This window comes from Rhamphochromis sp. 'chilingali', assembly GCF_963969265.1.
Source record: "Rhamphochromis sp. 'chilingali' genome assembly, chromosome: 4".
In the NCBI taxonomy this organism is placed as follows: domain Eukaryota; kingdom Metazoa; phylum Chordata; class Actinopteri; order Cichliformes; family Cichlidae; genus Rhamphochromis; species Rhamphochromis sp. 'chilingali'.
Genome location: NC_137948.1, coordinates 30,741,405 through 30,761,526, shown reverse-complemented (window position 1 = coordinate 30,761,526; position 20,122 = coordinate 30,741,405). Strand labels below are relative to the sequence as shown.

At 41.3% G+C, this 20,122-nt stretch overlaps 1 protein-coding gene across 1 annotated transcript in view; it reads left to right on the top strand.

Moving 5' to 3' along the window:
• The window catches only part of grin2ab (glutamate receptor, ionotropic, N-methyl D-aspartate 2A, b), a 131,885-nt gene that overhangs the window by 102,907 nt on the left and 8,856 nt on the right, over nucleotides 1–20,122 (top strand). The window contains exons 9-15 of the mRNA XM_080879312.1: nucleotides 3,359–3,473; nucleotides 3,576–3,778; nucleotides 12,333–12,501; nucleotides 14,779–14,932; nucleotides 16,434–16,559; nucleotides 18,833–19,062; nucleotides 19,766–19,926. Coding sequence (XP_080735438.1) covers nucleotides 3,359–3,473; nucleotides 3,576–3,778; nucleotides 12,333–12,501; nucleotides 14,779–14,932; nucleotides 16,434–16,559; nucleotides 18,833–19,062; nucleotides 19,766–19,926 — 1,158 coding nt within the window. The remainder of the gene's footprint in view (nucleotides 1–3,358; nucleotides 3,474–3,575; nucleotides 3,779–12,332; nucleotides 12,502–14,778; nucleotides 14,933–16,433; nucleotides 16,560–18,832; nucleotides 19,063–19,765; nucleotides 19,927–20,122) is intronic.

Genomic DNA, 20,122 nt, shown 5'->3' with positions numbered 1-20,122 from the left:
GCTTTGTGGCTGACTGTTCGGCAGCCTTACATAACTCTTTTTAATGTAGTAATGAGAGGGGAAGAGGAGAGAAAGGAAGCAGAGATGACAGCAGTGTTAAACACTGTGATTTCTAATGGCTTTTAACACTGTTAGATGTTGTGTACACGGCTGCTCGGTGTGTGAGCTCATTCTGCCTCCTTAGCTGGGAGACCTCAGGCAGACCTCCTTGTTGTTGCCACCCTGTGTTAACTAGAGCTTAGGATGTGTCTTGTGTATGCGTGTGTGTATGATAGTGTGAACCTCTGCGTGTGCACCTTGCTTCACATCGACTGTCATTAAGTTTGGATTAGAGCAGGTGTTACTAGCTTTGTTATCTGGATTTCTTTTTTACTTGATCTGTGGGGGGCTCATACAGTGTATGTCAGAAGGTGTGTGTAGGTGTGCATACTAGCAATCAAAATAATGTACTCTTCTCTGAAGTCTCTGTGATGTACAGGCGCACACATACACACAGAGAAACACAAGCATGCAGATTCATACTGAGCTACTGAGCAGTCGCTGCTACAGGGCCGTTAGCTAAACTGCCTCTGTAAAGTTTTTTTTCGGAGTGATATTGTGACTGCATCTTGAATATGAAGCATGCAGTGGCTAATATGCTGTTATAAATTCAGAAGTCTATATTAAACTAACTGAAAATATAAAGGTCATGTTGCTAGGGTCTGCACATTGGTGATGACTTATGAGCTGGCTCATTAGAATGAGAGCCACAGTGCGATTTTCACCATTATGGCTTTATTATCCTGTTTTTCTCTCCCATTAGGCCGCTACAGTGTATATCAAGGCATATACAACACTGCTGTTGTTGACAGGTTGATCCAATATAACTCAGACCTCGACAGGAACTCAAATGTTTATTCAGAGCTCTATTCTTACTGTCAGAGGTACCTCATTTGTCTCACTAACTTATTAGATAGAATTTGCATATTTGTCAAAACAACTGCAGCCAATTTTTTTGTGATAATAAACTGACAGGTTGGATTTCCCCCACCCTGATTCGGAAAAGTGGTGAGGCTGTGATCAGGATTCTGTATACATTAGTCTAGATACAATCTTGCCGCAGTGTGCATATAAACAACGCGAGGTGGGGAGGAATAGGACAACATAATCCGGCACTTAAAAGACACTATCAGACCCGCCGGATTTTCTGTCATTCTTGCTTGACAGGAATTAATATCTCAGACTCTAGTTGAGCTTATTTGGTCTCCACAATGATACAGGTTTTTACGGAAGGTTTGTCCTTGTTGTAAATTTCAAAAGGTTATTCTTTTTGATGGAACCAGTGTAGCGTGCAAACCCCTAAGCTGTCACTTTCCTCTAAAAATATGCTCTCTGCCATAATACAGAATTTGGGAAGAAGCCTGCCTTTCTTCTTTATTCATACTTTCATAAAAGTGCTCAAAGAGTATTTCAGCTAATAGAAAAGTGCTTCTCACATAGTGGTAGCAGGATCCACATTAAAAACTGCACTTACTGAAGGAGGGGGTTTCATATATTTCTATGATGCAACTCTTTCTTCCACGTACTACTTAAACCTCTACTGAATTTCTAGGCGATGATGATACATTTATATAAAAATCGCTGAACCCACTTCATAATGTAGCTTTACATTTCATTTTCATTACACAAGGAATCACAATACAAACAGGATCTGGTTCTCCTGCATGCCTCAAAAACACAGCGGTGTCTTTCGTTTACATCAGAAACTTTTTTTCCCCCAAAATGGTAACAAACCTGAAATAGGAGGCGACAGCAGTTTCCCAGAATAAACTGCCACAGCGTTTCCGCTACATGTACTCAGCCGTGGCGATGCGCTGTGACAAGGGCATCACCTGCTGCACCGGGAAGATTTTTCCAACACAAAAAAATATATATTTGTCTTGACGTGCCCCTTATAGTCCAAAGCATTGTGATCTGTGACAGAGGTAGGTCTGGTTGTAGAGTGAAGCCTGTAATGTTTGGCTGTGTAGGTTTATATTTAATTATTGTGTTTGCTGGGAGAGGACATAACTAAACCGCATATATCTATATTTACTTATTTATTTATTTTGCAGTGCCAGTACACGAGGGAGACGGGGACCTTTTGTTTACTTTTTCTCAGTGTGAGTGGAGCCAGCTTTCACAGAGCACAGGCCTTTTTCCAAGTCTTTGTAAGAACAGATGATTAATGTAGCTCCCTCTAATCCACTGTCCGACTACAATATTTATGTGTGTTGACTCTAATACCTCTCCTGGAGATGGGACAACATAAAATCCCACCTGTTTGAACTGGAGTGTAATTATCATAGTTTTCAGCTGCAGGGTGCGTGCTAAACAGTGCTCACACGGTTCTTTTTATGCATCTTGACTTGCTGTCGCAATATCTGAGTGCACGCATGACTCCTTCATGGCCCCGTGCCCTGGTTAGCTCACATAAAAAACCTGCTTTTAACTCTTCCTTTTTAATAGTAATTCAGATAATGTATGTTTAGATAGCTGATGGACTGAGACAGTTTTCTTCTGGATGAAAAGGGGAATCTTGTGCAGAGTATGAATATGTTTATAAAGCAGATGTTTGCCTTCTGAAATATTCTGTTTTAGCTGAATGATATTTCATTTGTACGGCATCACACGATGCGGTGTCGAGATGATTCAGACAATTTCTAATAAAACAGAACACAAGGTGTCAGAGAAAAGGTGTTGTCTGTATTGGACAGCTGCTGTCCTGCCTGTGATTCAGTCTTTAAGGTAAACGTTCTTGGACAGGCCTTCTCTCCCCTAGTGGGAATCCACACTATTATCCCAGTCCTCACATGCAGAAATCCTCTCCTTCTGAAAATTGTTTCACTGGAGCGAGTGTATCTTTAATCCCCATATCACTGTGTGTGATACCGGTTCATTTACTTCTCTCTGCTGCTTCGCTTTAGCGAGTGTGTAAACGTTTCAGCATAGGATCTGTTTGCGTATGCAGGACAGCTTTAGTGAGTAAAAGAGTGAGGGCAGCCTTGTTGCACCAGAGACTTGTCCTTCAGGCATATATCTGTGGAGAAATCAATGCAGAATGTTGATGGGAGAGATACATGGCCTCTGATTCTTCCCACTCCTACACACAAATATATGCACGCACACGCGTACACACTCAGGCATCTGCGCACACATGGTGGGTGAAGACAACATTGATTTGAAGTGGAGACACTTGCGGTGATTACAGAGTGCTTAACTTGTTATTCTGAACGTATTTGCTGTTGTGCACATATACAAACACTCCAGCAGATGCAAATCAACAACAAATCTTCCTGCACCCCCCCCCCCCCCCCCCCCCCCCCCCCCCGTGTTTCAGACACATGATGCACGTGTGGAATGAAGGCCGAGATTTATCCTTTACTCCAGACGGTTACCAGGCCAACCCAAAACTGGTGGTGATCGTCCTAAATGTGGAAAGGAAGTGGGAGAAGGTAACAAATTAGTGCGAAAATTGAAAGAAAAAACTTTAATAAGATGTCTTTTTGTGGATTTTTGGAGTGATTTTTGGTGTGTTTTTCCTCCCGTGCTCACAGATGGGCCGCTGGGAGAACGGGACGTTGTCGCTGATGTTCCCGGTGTGGCCGAGGTATAACTCCTATGGGGACGAGGATGCCGATGAAAACCACCTCTCCATTGTCACTCTGGAAGAGAAACCTTTCGTCATTGTGGACAACGTAGACATCCTCACTGGCACCTGCATGAGAAACTCAGTGCCCTGCCGCAAACACGTCAAAAAGTAAGTACCTGCACCCACACCTGCCCACTGCCCACATAAAATCACAAGCCAGGTTGTTAGCCATACTTCGCTACAAGAGACAGATACCTGTTTGTTCTTCGAATAGGTTCAGTCTCATTAGGACACAGGTAGTGTTAGTTCATCTGTTTGTGTATCTCTTGGCTGAACAGAATCACACCTCTCTAACCAGTCTCAGTGTGTCTGACAGGATGATTGTCAATCAGCTGCCCTTTGTTCTTGCACTTTTCGGGATCTATACTGGGCCCACTCGTTTTTAGTTTATATAATAATGATTCACCATCTGTTTGTCCTCTAGTCTGAAATCCAAATGTACAGTACGTAGCTTGCACTGTAATCGAGGCAAACTCGATTACGCTTCAGCACAACTTAATACTAAACTCACAAACTCTGCATCCCATGTTACAACTTGACTGAAAACGTTCGCACCTATAAGAGGAGCAGCTTTCGCCTAGCTCGATTTTTGTATTCTTTTCCCGCTGTCTGTTCTTTGCCAGTGTTGTACAAGATAAAAGTCTTGTGTCAGAGACAGAACCGACACACACAGCCCGAGTTCTCATTTGGTTCAGAGGTAATCATTTCTGTCAGCATTAATAATTAATTGCTCTCTGTCGCTGTCAGCTCGCTAATGCCAATCTGTCGGTATACTCGATTTTTGTTTCTCCTGCCGCTTTAGTGGCAAGTGCAGCCCTCTGTGGTTTTATTGTTTCATTAGTTCGGTTTGATTAGTGTTTTATTTTAAATGCTCTGAATGTGTTGCTTGTTTTTAAATATTGCAATACAGCTAATTAGTAACCCTGCTTATTGTTTTCCTCATATTGCATATTGTACATTAACACTGCTCTCATTAAGGCCGTGCGTGCTTGGATCCTGGAAGAATGTGGATATTACTCATAATGGGAAAATTAAACCCCCCGGTGGTACTCTGCACCTTTCATGATTTGGGTTTTACGTGTGACTTGGAGAACTTATTCAAAATATTATTTAATACAGTTTTTTCTTCCTGATTTTTGTTTTCTTAAAGAGGTTGGCTTGAATTTATGGGTTCAAAAACAACCAACAGATCTCTCAGCCTGAGCTTGATTATAAGATCTTTTGATTCTGCACTGAAAAAAAGGCCATGTTGGATTTACTTGATTCAATAGTGGACATTGGTTGCACACAAATGTTTTGCTTTGGCAGAAACTTAAACAATTGTGTTCAATCAACGCAACTTTTTCATAATCAATAAACGTGCATTTTGTGTTCATAAAACACGATTGAAACATGTTTAGATGAAGTAAGTTGAGCTCTTGGAATATTTTAATCCTTCACAATTTTGTCATTGTATTTCAACACTATTAAATAACATTTACCCCAATACTACTTGCTCATTTAAATACTACATGTTGTCTTCATATTACATAATGTTCAACAAAGTCTAGAGTCTGGTAAACATAAAAATTTAATGGATCTACAACAACTAACATCCTATCTTTATCCTGGTTGCAGGGGGGCTTGGAAATAACCCTGAATTGTTAGGCAGGGTACACCCTAGACAACTCACAAGTCTGTCACAAACAACCATTTGCACTTACATTGACAGGTAATTTAGACTCATCAATTAACCTAACTCTAACAACTGCACGACTTTTAACTGTGGGAAGAAACCAGAATACCCAGAGAGAAACTAGTGCAAACTAGCCAGATTGTGGATTTGAACCCAGGATCTTCTTACTGTGAAGCAACAGCACTAATTCAATTCAATTCAATTCAATTCAATTTTATTTATATAGCGCCAAATCACAACAAAAGTCGCCTCAAGGCGCTTCATAGATACAGACAAAAACCCAAGAATCATATGACCCCCTATGACCAAGCACTTTGACGACAGTGGGAAGGAAAAACTCCCTTTTAACAGGAAGAAACCTCCGGCAGAACCAGGCTCAGGGAGGGACGGCCATCTGCTGCGACCGGTTGGGGTGAGAGAAGGAAGCCAGGATAAAGAAATGCTGTGGAAGAGAGACAGAGGTTAATAACAGATATGATTCAATGCAGAGAGGTCTATTAATACATAGTGAGTGAGAAAGGTGACTGGAAAGGAAAAACTCAATGCATCATGGGAATCCCCCGGCAGCCTACATCTATTGCAGCATAACTAAGGGAGGATTCAGGGTCACCTGGTCCAGCCCTAACTATATGCTTTAGCAAAAAGGAAAGTTTTAAGCCTAATCTTGAAAGTAGAGATAGTGTCTGTCTCCAGAATCCAAACTGGAAGCTGGTTCCACAGAAGAGGGGCCTGAAAACTGAAGGCTCTCCCTCCCATTCTACTTTTAAATACTCTAGGAACAACAAGTAGGCCTGCAGAGCGAGAGCGAAGTGCTCTAATAGGGTGATATGGTACTACAAGGTCATTAAGATAAGATGGGGCCTGATTATTTAAGACCTTGTATGTGAGGAGCAGGATTTTGAATTCAATTCTGGATTTAACGGGAAGCCAATGAAGGGAAGCCAAAACAGGAGAAATATGCTCTCTCTTTCTAGTCCCTGTCAGTACTCTTGCTGCAGCATCTTGGATTAGCTGAAGGCTTTTCAGTGAGTTTTTTGGACATCCTGATAATAAAGAATTACAGTAGTCCAGCCTGGAAGTAATAAATGCATGAACTAGTTTTTCAGCGTCACTCTGAGACAGGATATTTCTAATTTTAGAGATGTTGCACAAATGGAAGAAAGCAGTCTTACATATTTGTTTAATATGTGCATTGAAGGACATATCCTGGTCAAAAATGACTCCAAGGTTCCTCACAGCGTTACTGGAGGCCAAGGTAATGCCATCCAGAGTAAGAATCTGGTTAGATACCATATTTCTAAGATTTTCAGGGCCGAGTACAATAACCTCAGTTTTATCTGAATTAAGAAGCAGAAAGTTAGCGGCCATCCAGGTCTTTATGTCTTTAAGACATTCCTGCAGTCTAACTAATTGGTGTGTGCTATCTGGCTTCATGGACAGATAGAGCTGGGTGTCATCTGCATAGCAGTGAAAATGTATGCTATGTCTTCTAATGATGCTGCCTAAGGGAAGCATGTATAATGTAAACAGAATTGGTCCTAGCACTGAACCCTGTGGAACTCCATAATTAACCTCAGTGTGTGAAGAGGACTCTCCATTTACATGCACAAATTGGAGTCTATTAGATAAATATGATACAAACCACTGCAGTGCAGTACCTGTAATACCTACAGCATGTTCTAATCGCTCTAATAGGATATTATGGTCGACAGTATCGAATGCTGCACTAAGGTCTAGCAGGACAAGCACAGAGATGAGCCCACTGTCAGAGGCCATAAGAAGATCATTTGTAACCTTCACTAAAGCTGTTTCTGTACTGTGATGAGCTCTGAAACCTGACTGAAACTCTTCAAATAAACCATTCCTCTGCAGATGATCTGTTAGCTGTTTGACAACTACTCTTTCAAGGATTTTTGATATGAAAGGAAGGTTGGAGACCTTACCACCATGCCACCAATCAGACTTAACAAAAGTAGGAAAGCTATGATTTCAAGGCTTGATGCAGAATTTTTTTGTACGTTTTTGTCCTTGACAGGTTAATCCACAATAAATAGCAATAGCATGCATGTGGTGTGTGTGTAGTTGTCTGCCTCTTATAACGCCAGTGATTTTCCTGCAGTTTGACATCTCGTGCGATCTTGTGAATTTCATGAGTTCAGCAACTAAGCACTCTTACTAGATTGTATCAGGTCATCTCAACAAGAACAAATTAAGTTGTTGAATTTCGTACAGATCCTTCATGATTTAATTACGTTCATAGAAGCATGAAATTATTGTGTTTAAATTACAAGTTAATTTAGACATGTAATTTTGTTTTTAATGTAACAAACACCCAATTTACTTTTTCAGTATACCAAAAAAAGTAGTGGAGGCTACTCGAATTGACTGAGATGGATGCCTTCCTGAAACCACGATCCAAAGCATACGAAACTGAAAGTTATTGACTTGCTTCACTCGAACATGATATGAACAATTTAATCTAGCCTCTCTGCATATCATGTAGTTTCTACACTATATAGTTACACTTAACTTTAAAGCATGAGGCACTTATGTTAAATACACGCAAGATGCTTACGTAAATCCAAGAGTTGGCCAATCCCTTTTTTTCAGCGTGCGTCATCACGTACTTCTGTCCATCCCATTCTTATGAAGGGGGTATATTCTGGAAATTTAACACAACATTGTTTTGATTGCAGTGTCACAGGAACACTAAATTTCATTGCATCTGGCACAGATGTTCAGCCTGACTCAAGGTTTGAGTTTGAGTCTTAGAGTCAAAGCTCACTTTGACCTCACAAAACACATTTTTAAACTCAAGAATTCACAAGACAATTATAACAAAAACTTCACATAATTTTATAACAGGATAAAATGATGAGAGAATGACATTTTATAGCCAAAAGGTCGAGCAACAGCTTCGCTGTTCTGCAACACACTTTTGTAGCTATTATTCTGTGTCACAGCTCAGGAACAGAAGGGGACATTGTGGCCATTTTTAATATTTGGGTGTCCATCTTTGAAACTATATCAGAGCCTGCATGGAATATACATAATGAATCTGGACTGATATGGCTGTAAACCTCATCATGATTGGTTTGCAGAGGCCAAAAACCCAAAGGTGGCAATTCCAGTTGAAATTTGGACAGTTTTTCTATAGAAAAGTATTTTTTTAAATAAATTTTTACATTTAACTGTTTATTAATTGATTAATCGATGGACCGATGATTTAAATTATATACTGTACATGTGAAGAGTACATGCAGTATACTAAATAACTGGGTTTAAGACAGTTGTTTGGATAAAGCTTTTTGGGCTTGATCAGGTGACCCTAAACCTTCTCTTAGTTAGGCTTAGTTATGTCAACAGGTCTGGGCTGCTAGGGCAACCCATGATGCACTGAGTATTTCTTCATTTTTTCACTCTCTATGTGTTTATACACCAGTGTGCATTTAATCATTAGTTATTATTCGACTCTCTTCCACTGTATGTCTTTTGTCCTGTCTCCCTCCCCTCACCTCCAGCCGCTAGTGGCAGATGTCCACCCCTCCCTGAGCCTGGTTCTGCTGGAGATTTTTTCCTGTTAAAAGGAACTTTTTCCTTCCCACTGTCGCCAAGTACTTGCTCACAGGCAGCCGTCTGATTATAGTCTTTACCTTCCAATAAAAAGCACATTGGGGCTACTGCTATTGTGATTTGGTGCTATATCAATAAACTTATTATTGATATGTGGTATTCTGTGAAACAAGCACCTTATCTTGGCATCAACACAGTGTTCAGTAGATTAGAAAATGTTGATCATCAGAGGCATTAAATTTCTTTCAGCCTTTTTTGTTTTCATACCAAGAACATAGCTTTCTGGGCAACTCCGGGGCACTCAGTTATGTGTAACAATTTTAGCAGAGGTTAATTTATGTTATAAAAAAAAGAACAAACCCCAGCCTGCACCACGCCTGGAGACAGAAAATGAAAAGATGTTTCATGTGGGACGCTGCCCAACCTTTTGTCATCGGCCATCTGGAGTGCTGCAACATCCACCAAGCCGGCCTCGTAAAGTATTCTGTTCAGCAGAACGCTGCAGCCTGCCCTGCCGTCAACCTCCCCAAGTTCTCCCTGCGCTCCCCACCTCCTCCACACTCTTCTTCCTCACTGGCTACCGGTGGCTGTTCGCATCGAATTCTAAATTCTGGTCCTGGCGCTCAAGGCTCCTCGGGGAGTCGTGCGTCCATATCTGCAGGCTGCGGCCTATCCAAACTCACCAGCTTGTGCTTTGTGCTCTGCTACAACTGGCCACTTAGCTCTCTGCTCCCTGCGGCAGCTTCGTCGTCATTTCACCTGGCCTTGACTTCTTCTTCTTTTTTTCTTTTTTTTTTGCTCTTGCTCTTCCCCAACAGCAAAATGTCCTTTCTACTCCAGGCGGGAAAGCAGAATTGCTCCATATCCTGTGTTGTAAAATATTCCCTTGAATATCTTGATTCCTCACTCACATTAAAAACAACCCTCATACCCGTTTGCTTAAATTTTTTTCTTATCATTATTTTTAGCAAGTCTTTATCTGATATCTGATGTCTTTATCTGGATCCCAGAACATTTTGTTATCTGTTATCAGCACTCTTGACAACAGTATCACAAATTCACACAGGCTTTGCCATGCTACTTCATTTAATGTGATTATTTTATGTGTGTGTGTGTATATATATATATATATATATATATATATATATATATATATGTTTATATATATATATATATATGTTTATATATATATGACAACATAGTACACTTTTACTGTTACTGTCCACCTCATTGATTGATGTTTGTTCTGCACTGCATGTCATTTGTGTTGCAACAAATTGATAATTTTTCAGTTGATTTAAGATGAAAATGATGAAAAGATATTTTTGATAATAGGCCTTTAATAACATCAAATATAGATTCCTCAGATGTCATATCAGTTCAATGTGTTTTAACGTACATGACATTTGTTTTTAAGTCAGCCCAGCAGAGAGCTTTTGAGCCTTTTTTCAGCAGCGGCATGTCAAACAATACTGAGGACTCTTCTCTTTGAAAGAACTTAAAAGGCATTATTGTAGAGGCTGAAATATGTCGCATGCCGTCTTGAATGTATAAACAAAAAGAAGATATTTTTCAGATATACAGTGAAAGTAGAACTTTCTCAATTAAACTCCTCTTGGATTTGCTCCATTTATCTACTTTACAAATGGACACCTCGACCAGTGGCTCTCCGTGACAAGATAAGGCAGCTTTTCTATTTTGCTCATTTGCACATTTTGGATGTCCAGTTTGGAGCCCCTAAATATGCATTATAATCGACTGAGGTTAATTTTGTCACTTATTGAGTACCATATGTGTGCTTTCATTAACCACAACACAGCCCTAATGTTCAACTAACATCTCTTTTCTGAAGCATTCTGTGTCATCAATGCGTCGGTTCATCCAGACAGCAGAAAATAGTTGAAATTGTTCAGGATAGTCATTAGCGTGGGTTAGCATAGATAGGATAGGATAGGACTGTCACTGCTAACCACAGGGGAAGTGCAAAAACTCACCGGTAATTACTTTCTTTGAAGATTTCTTTAACAGCCGGAAGCCACCATATTAAAGGTTTTGCATCTGTAGAACTCAAAGAAGGCAGACGGGAGATGCCTCAGAGAAATGGATGCATCATAACAACCTCTGAGATTATCAGCACTGCAGGCAAGGACTATTAGACATCTGAATCACCTCTCATACAGAGCTTAACTTGTGACCTTAACCAGTCATCCGCTAGAGGGGATTGCTCTAAAATCTGAGGTAAAAAGACAAGTTTCTTCTACACTTGTCATGTTTATGTGCAGCACTTCATGTGCAGATGTCCATACATCTGTATACAGTATCTAAACCCCTACAGCTGCTACATTTACACAGTCACTACTTCCATATCATTTGCATCTGTTTGTTGTTATGAAAATAATCAAAGAGATGTACTATATGTGAACCTCAGACAGCCTGTTGGTGTGTGTGTATATGTGTCTGTGTGTTTGCATGTTCAGAGAGAGCCCAGCTGGGAAAAACTAATGTATGCAGTATGTGTGCATTAGAACACCTGCGACACTGAGATTTTACATACTCAGACTCACTCACGCGTACGTATACGATGCTTGCTCTGGCTCTTTCTGTCTCTCTCGTACACGCAGTAATGATGCGCCGCAGATACAGTCGACTGCAGTTAAAGGATCTGTTAATCCTTTGATGTGTCGTGTCTTTGACAGTCGTTCTCGGTGTTCTGTGCGCATGAATCCCTCAGTTCTTCATGAACTTTCTCCTGAATTGGAGTCAGCGAAAAAGGCAAGTGAAAAGGTCACAGAGCTGCTGCTCCCATCCGCATACAGTACGCTACATCAAAGATTGCTGACATGGGAACGGAATTAACTTTTCATGGAAATGCTTTTGAAAATGCTGGTAGGGTTTAATAGATTATGAGAATCATTTGATCCAACAATGCAGTTTAGTTCACTGCTCTGAGGTCCTCGGGGACGGCTGTCAGAAAAGTTTATTCTGTGCATCCTATGTGTGCGGCTGCGGAGTTTTTTGGGGCAGCATCTTCCTACAGACGAAAGCTGAGAAACACCGAGGAGGCAGAGCGAAAAGGACACAGAAGACAGATGAGGAAAGGACAGCTGATATTTTAATTATGTGGGTTGGTTGTTCTGTAGAGCCTGGCTCTATTTAAAGCCCAGTAGCTTATGCTCGGTACCCCTGTGTTTTCATCTGGTTTGGGTAGCTGGCACTAAGGGAAACACACAGTCCCTCACACACAGACTGAAAGCTCTCTCTACCCTTTAGTAGTGTCATAATTCTAGTTTTACAGTTTGATGGAACCACCAGATGTGGAGTGAGCAGGCAGCTCGCACAGTTACACACATAACACTCAAATGTCCTCTGATATAAAAAATGACCTAATTCTGTTTGTGCATATGCTTGTTGCAGTAACAGCACATCAGGAGGCGCTTATATTAAGCAGTGCTGCAAGGGTTTCTGCATTGACATTCTCAAGAAGATAGCCAGGAATGTGAAGTTTACCTATGATCTCTACCTGGTCACCAACGGGAAACATGGAAAGAAGATCAACAACGTCTGGAATGGCATGGTTGGAGAGGTACTGCCTGTCTCTCTCTTAATAAATGAATGTATATTCTGTGAGTCTGACTTTCTGTGCAAGCATTTCAATTAACAATGATATGAAATAGAACTTTAAGTATAGCAGTGACGTAGTGCTGCCTGCTAAGTTTTTTTTATGCTTACGCTACCAGGCTACTTTTGCAAAATGAAACCTGTTCTCTCTCCGGGCGTAATATAATGATGTTCTGTGAGATGCCACCTGCGTTTCCTAATTACACACAAGATGTCGTTTAGAGTTGGTTCCTTCACATACTGGCACACAGATATATTGGCTGCCTTTAGAAATCAACAATGCCCACGTTTTCACTTAGTAGCTAGTTACAGCTAGTTACAGTTTGCCAGCACTGGGTTGGATTCCCTTTTGCCTTCAGAACTACCGAAATTCTTCATGGAACAGTTTTAGCAAGCCGCTCGAAACATTGCTCGCTGATTTTGATTGTCTAAGATGTGAAAATCGCATTTCAGCACATCCCAAAGGTGCTCCGTTGTTTTGAAATCTGTCAACTGTTGAGGCCATTTGAGTACACTGATCTCACTGTCATGTTCAAGAAACCAGTTTGAGTTGATCTGAGCTTTGTGACATGGCGCATTATCCTGAAGCAGCCATCAGAAGACAGGATGGATCCATGGTTTCATGTTGTTGACCTTTACTTCCAAAAATCACATTAGAAATCCAGACTGATAAGACCAGGAAAATGTTGGTATGCCTGTGCAAATTGTAGCCTCAGATCCTTTGTGTGGTCTTCTGCTGCTATAGGCCATCTGCTTCAAGGTTGGACACTTGGGACCTTTGTGTTTTGTATTTAATTTGGCTTATTTTCACTTTCTGCTTTGGTTTAGGCACCAAACGAGACTCCCAAATACCCACATTTAGTTACGTTTATTAAAAGATGCAGTGTAAAATATGCTTCTTCACATTAGTAATGACACTTGTTGACAAATGACAAGTTAGGGGTGACAGACCTATCTCACTAACCATAAACCGGTCTGTCAGGGCATCGTGGGTAAATGAGCCATGCTAGTTTGGCCAAATGAGTAATAATTGATGGTCCTAGAAACGTGAATGGGCTGAGAGGCAAGGGGCCAGTTAAACAATAATATTTAGCAAAGTAAAAATGAATAAGCCGTAAGGGGGGGGGGGCATTTTTCCCACTTTCATTTCCTTTAATACCGATAAAAGTGATTCTTAAAAAATGGATTGCTAATGGGGTTTTTTTTAAAGAGGCTCAGTAATCGCAATTGTTTTTTTTAATTTAATTAATTAATGTCTCAGTACAAGAGCAATACTGTTTAAGTGGGATGAACTTGAAATAAACTGCAGTGCCTGTGTTAATTCTAATGAGGGAACTTGTAAATCTAATGACTTCTTTTTATTACTTTAAGGACAACGATGGAGCCCTGGGGGCACCGAGGCATGTTTTAGACTTTGGCTATAAAAACAATGCGATTAGTTGGATCAGTTCAATGTTTCTGGTTGTTTCACATAGTTTGTTATCAATATGAAAAACATAGAATATCAGCTTTGCTCTCAAACCTACAGTTTGCACTCTCAGATCTCAAAACACAGCACTGGGAGGTACTCTTTAATCTGTTTTGATTAGCTTCAAAGTGTAACAGAAATGCAACGACTGCCCAGCCGCTTGTTTCTTTTCACTGAACAGTTATGTCCGTGGGTCCTGATTTAAAAAGGGGACAGGACACCATCAGTCTTACCCAATTCCTATCAATTATCTTATCTGGAAATGATTTATTCAGCCACAGATCATATTAAACCTAAACGCTGCCACAGGGAAACCTTTAAACTGAAATTTACACCAGAGATAATGAAACCTGACATTACGATCCACAGATCGTTCACGGATCAGACCACTAGAAGCCTTTCAACAATTACATTTGAAAAAGAAAAGCATAATATTTTATTTCCTACTAAAAAAGACATCTTCATGAGCAGAATGTCCCTCTGTCACAATACACTGAGACATTTACAAATGGTGGCACAATGAAAAAGACAGCTGTACTTTCACTTTTCATCGGATTGGCTGGAGCTGCCCTCCAACTACGGCTGACATTCCGAGTTATACCCTGTGATACAATGTGATATTTCACATCCAAAATAAAAAGCAGGAAAAAGTCAGAGTGAAACTGTGTGATGTTGTCCAAATATTTACAGAGCTCACTGTATTTATTTCTGACAGTGTAGGCAGTAAGTCATGCTCTCGGTATAACAGTGCTTCTCTCTCTCTCTGGTTGCTAGGTGGTGTATAAAAAGGCAGAGATGGCCGTTGGCTCGTTGACCATTAACGAGGAGAGGTCGGAGGTCATCGACTTCTCTGTGCCCTTTGTGGAGACCGGCATCAGCGTCATGGTGTCACGCAGCAACGGGACCGTCTCGCCTTCAGCCTTCCTCGGTAAATCCATCGCTCTCTTTTTAACTCGACCCCCTTTTTTTTTTCTTTTATTCTCTGGCGGTCCCCCAACTCAGTTGACTACTGGGGGCAGAGAAAAGGGGAGGTGCTTACATGTTGGCGAAGTCTTGCACATAAAATGGAATATTTTATTCAGACAGTATATGCTGGCCAAATTCCACTTGTACTCTTGACTTTATCTGAGCCTCAACACCCTAAGCACATTAATATTTCTACCAGTGCAGAGGAAGTGGAGCGTGCCAGCTGTTTTTTGAAAAGTCAGCTCAGACAAAGCACTCTTGATACACCCCTCCCCCCTTTCCTCTCCCCTGCCTTCTCCTCCTCTCCAGTTGTTCAGACGACTAGGAATTGAAGCGCTCCTCTGTGGTTGCCTAATGTCTTGTATTGTCATTGGAGCGAGGCAGGGAGCGAGGGGATGTATTGGACCATGCGTGTGTTGGTCCCAGCGTGTCAAGCCATGTGTCAGTATGCACGTGTGTGTGTGCTGGGAGAAAAACAAAAACAAGACATTTTTGCGATATTATATATGCATACATATATATTTATATATATTTATATATTGGGACGTTTGTGTAGTGAGACAAGGATGTGTGGAGAACGAAGGTGCTGTTGCCGTATGTATGTTAAGGGGTGAATGCTTTGTGCGTGTATTTATGTTAAAGCTTATTGTATGATTGCGTGCATGTATGCATGTGTGTGTGTTTAAGCAAATGTGTGTGTTGAGCCTGCGCCAGGGTATCAGTGACGGTTCAGTATCTCGCACTCATATTAGAGGCACCTCAGCGCACAATCTCTCAGGGTTGGCTAACTCTGGCAGTCGCATACTTACACATGCAGTGACACACACACACACACACACACACACACACACACACACACACACACACACACACACACACACACACACACAATTTGTCTGGGTTCAATGTCTCTGGCACTCATCCCGCTCTCTGAACTCCTGCCCTGCTACACACCAAACACACAAATAGATCACATACACATGCCCACAGCAGGGCACAGCAGATCACTCTGGGCTTGGTTCCTCTCTCTCTCCCCCCCTCTCTCTCTCTCCCTCTCTCTCCCTTTCTCTCTCTCTAACCCTTTCCTCTACCATCTCCCCCGCCCCAGGCCTCTCCCTCTCTCTCAGCTCTCATCCAAGGGAATAATGAGAAATATGGAAATGTGCTCCGTCAAACTCTCTGTGACTAACTCTCCCTCTCCTTCCCTCCTCTCTCACTCCATCTGTATCCCTTTTTCCCCTCTCTGTTTCTTCTCTATCATCATTTCCTCACTTTATCTCCCCCCTCATCCCTGTTTTTTTGTGTGTGTGTGCGTCTCTTCTTTTATTTCCGCGAGTCTGTCTGCCTCCACTTTCCCTCTACGTCCCTCACTCCTGCTCCTCCACGATATCTCGCTGTCTCGTGTACTCGATTTGCCTTTAACTCTTTCTGCTCCCTCTCTCTCTCCTTCTCCTTCCTCTCAGAGCCCTTCAGTGCATCGGTTTGGGTGATGATGTTTGTGATGCTGCTCATTGTCACAGCCATCGCCGTCTTCCTCTTTGAGTTTGTCAGTCCGCTGGGCTTCAACCGCAACTTGGCCCAAGGCAAAGGTAGACTTACACACACACACACACACACACATACAAAGAATATCACACCAATCGTTTTTCCCAGGAGCAAGACGCCCTGAAGCAAAAGAAGTGACCTATTATCACTTGACTTCAGACAGTTCAGGTAATGCTACAGAGCATTAGCATTTCTCTCCCAGAACTACCAAACCTGTAATCTGAGGCGTCATCAAAAACCAAAACTTGGAGCTTCCCTGTCGGCTCTGAATTGGAGATTAATGTTGTACAAAAGGTTGTGACTTAATTTAACATTTAAATCAGCTAAAGGCCGATCCAGAAGTAGCAAGTGAATGTTTTTTCCTTTGATTTTCCACTCAGCACTTCTGAAAGTTCAGGAAATCTATACAATGTGTTTAGCTTGCTGTTTTTTTCACCTCCCACTGATTGAACAATGAGTGCTTGGTTTAAAACTTTGTAACTAGATTTTTAACCTGAACATTTAGATCCATTTAGATTTGATTGAAGCCACAATTTGGAGATCTGATTACCTCTTTTGCTTTTTTTCATCTTCTTTTTTGTCTTTTCCTCTGAAACATATTAATCTGAAAAACATTCATTTGGGTTTGGCTCAACCCACCAAATTGGAAATTAGATCAGTTAGTGGACAAATTTGTTTGAGACTTTGATTTGATTGGCCAAAAACTTTTTCCACTATTTCTTTTTTTTAAAACCCAAGAAAATGCTTGTTCTTCACAGTGACATTGAAAAATGCTCAGGTTGAGTGCATTTTTACAAAAACCATCCCCCTGATTCTATTAAATTATAAAGCACTTTTTCCTTCATTTACAAATTATGTCTCTATTCTAAAATAGGCTGCCAATTATAAACACGTATTGTTTTAAACATCACATGATGGTGAGGAGAAGGAGGTGGAAGAAGAACCTGTGCAAAAACACAGTCGGGTGTAAGAAAAAAACAAGGGTTTTCTGATTCTTATTGTTATTATTATTTTTTAAATTCATTTAAATACTTGGAAGTTAAAAAAGACATTAGAAGACGTTACAAAAATGTATTTAATTCTTTAGTTTTTCATTTTTCTGTTGCAAATCAAGGTCAGTGAAATTACCATATTAGTTACCTTAGGGTTAGGGTTGGGCTGGTTAGATGCCATGATGTTGAGGGGCTGGGAGAAATACATATAAGCTCTTCGACTTCACAGAGAGGGGTTGAGGCCATTTTGGATGTTTACTGAAGTTTGGTTTCTCACTCGAAAAAGGGTTAACAACCAGTTGCTGTTGTTTTGACAGTAGAATGTTTCCCTTGCTCAACAGGACTTCCTTTGTTGTATTTTTCATGTAAAATATTGCAACATATGTTGACAGTTTGTTCTGGACCGCAGGCCTGACCAGGCTTAGCACTCGGACTCGGTCATGCTCTAGTATTACTCACAGAAAGTATTTTGGTTTTATCTTGATGAAATAATATATCATTTAGCATCATTCATGATTAATGGTGTCTTCACAGATGTGCACATTTGCATTAAAGCACTCCATATACAATATCAGATGGCAGCTTTTGAACTGTAAGTAAAAAAAAAAAACAAGCTGAATGGCCCCTCTCCTCTTTAGCCCAGAGCACACAACATCTCTAAGTTGTCCATGAAGAATTTCAAATATTGATTCCCCCAGACCACAGGACCGTTTTTCCCTCAACTTGAGCTTTAAATTGTGTTTTTCTTGAAGAGTTTGAACTTACTGTTAGTGCAGCAATGACCTGTATTCACCAAGATTTTGATTTTCTGTAGTATTTCTGAACCCGTGCACAGGAATTACCACACATTACTGTAATCATTTAATAATAAAATACAATACAATTTTATTTATATAGCACATTTAAAAACCAGAGGTGCTTCACAGAACCAATTAAGAGCAATAACAATGTATATGTAGATAATAAAACCCCCAGTTTACTTTGTATTTTTATGTTAAGAAACAGCTACTCACGTTACCAAAAACCCTCATAAGTTCTGCTGGGTTTATTTTCTTTAGCATTATACAACTTTTCCAGTCTTCTGTTGCCCCTGTCTTAACTTTCCTTTTGAAACATGCACCATTTTCAGTTAAATGTAGTTGAAATGACTTGTAAGTCATTGCATCATTTTTCTAATTTACATTTTACACAAAGTTCAAACTTTTTGAAGTTCATGTTGTGAGTTTAAGGTTTTGTACACGGGTCCTTTCCCCGTTTTTTGACTTTTTCTTTATTGTTGCTCCTTCTTCTCCCCTGCCTGGTCCCTGTCTCCGTCTCTCTCACAGACCCACATGGCCCCTCATTCACCATTGGTAAGGCCATATGGCTGCTGTGGGGTCTGGTGTTCAACAACTCTGTGCCTGTGCAGAACCCGAGGGGCACCACCAGTAAATTCATTGTCTCGGTGTGGGCCTTCTTTGCTGTCATCTTCCTGGCCTCCTATACTGCCAACCTGGCTGCTTTCATGATCCAAGAAGAGTTTGTGGACCAAGTCACTGGACTCTCTGACAAGAAGGTGGGGTTAAACACACACAAATGGACATGTAAACACACACGCGCGCACACACACACACACACACACACACACATTCACAGTCAGGGTTGCTCTTGTAATGGATGCCAGCCCTGCAGCCAGACAGGACTCTCTAGGGAGCGCCCTTGGGCTTCAACAACCCAAACCCTCTGGCCGTAGCTGTCACCACACTAACACTGCCAGCACAGCAGACCTACAGGCACACACACACACACACACACACACATACACACACACACACAAGCTGCATAGATCAAAGCCGTGTGTGTTTGTGTTTGGATGTGTATGAGTGTGTGTGTGTAGTTTCCAGGGGCTGGCAGTGTCAGCAGAACCCCAGCCAGTCTTACGCTAGACTGGACACACAATGATGATGACTGATGAGTCCACTCCACTGTCTCTCCCACCTCCTTCCTCCTCTGTCTCTTCTTGTCACGTTCCACTCTTCCTCCTCTCTCCTCTCCCTCTCCTTCGTTTTCACACTTTAGCTCCGACTCCTACTCTCTCCTACCCCCCCATTTTTTCACTCCTACTTTGTCTTCCTGCTGTCTCTCACCACTGCTCTTCATCTCTGAGCCTTTCTGTTTTAAAGTTTCTCTTTCCCTCTTTGTGCTCCTGTCTCACGCTGTCTTTTCCCCCTTTGAACAATATGTCACTATTTCGCTGTACTTATTTTTCCTCACTGCAGTTCCAGAGCCCGTACTCTTATTCCCCTCCATTTCGGTTCGGGACGGTTCCAAACGGGAGCACCGAGCGCAACATCAGGAAGAACTACCCAGATATGCATCAGTACATGACCAAATACCATCAGACCGGCGTCGTGGATGCACTAGTCAGCCTCAAGACCGGGTACTGTTAACTTGTCAAGCCAACTCACATCAAGGAAAGATTCTTTATACCTGAGGCGGTCATTCTGTTGGCAAACACCACATATGCTTAAGAACATGTGAAAACAAACACAAAAAGAGTCATTGCATCATGCAGGAACTCGACCCCATGGGGCTAAACAGTAGCTTATGCTAAAATGCTGCAGTAACTGTGCTGA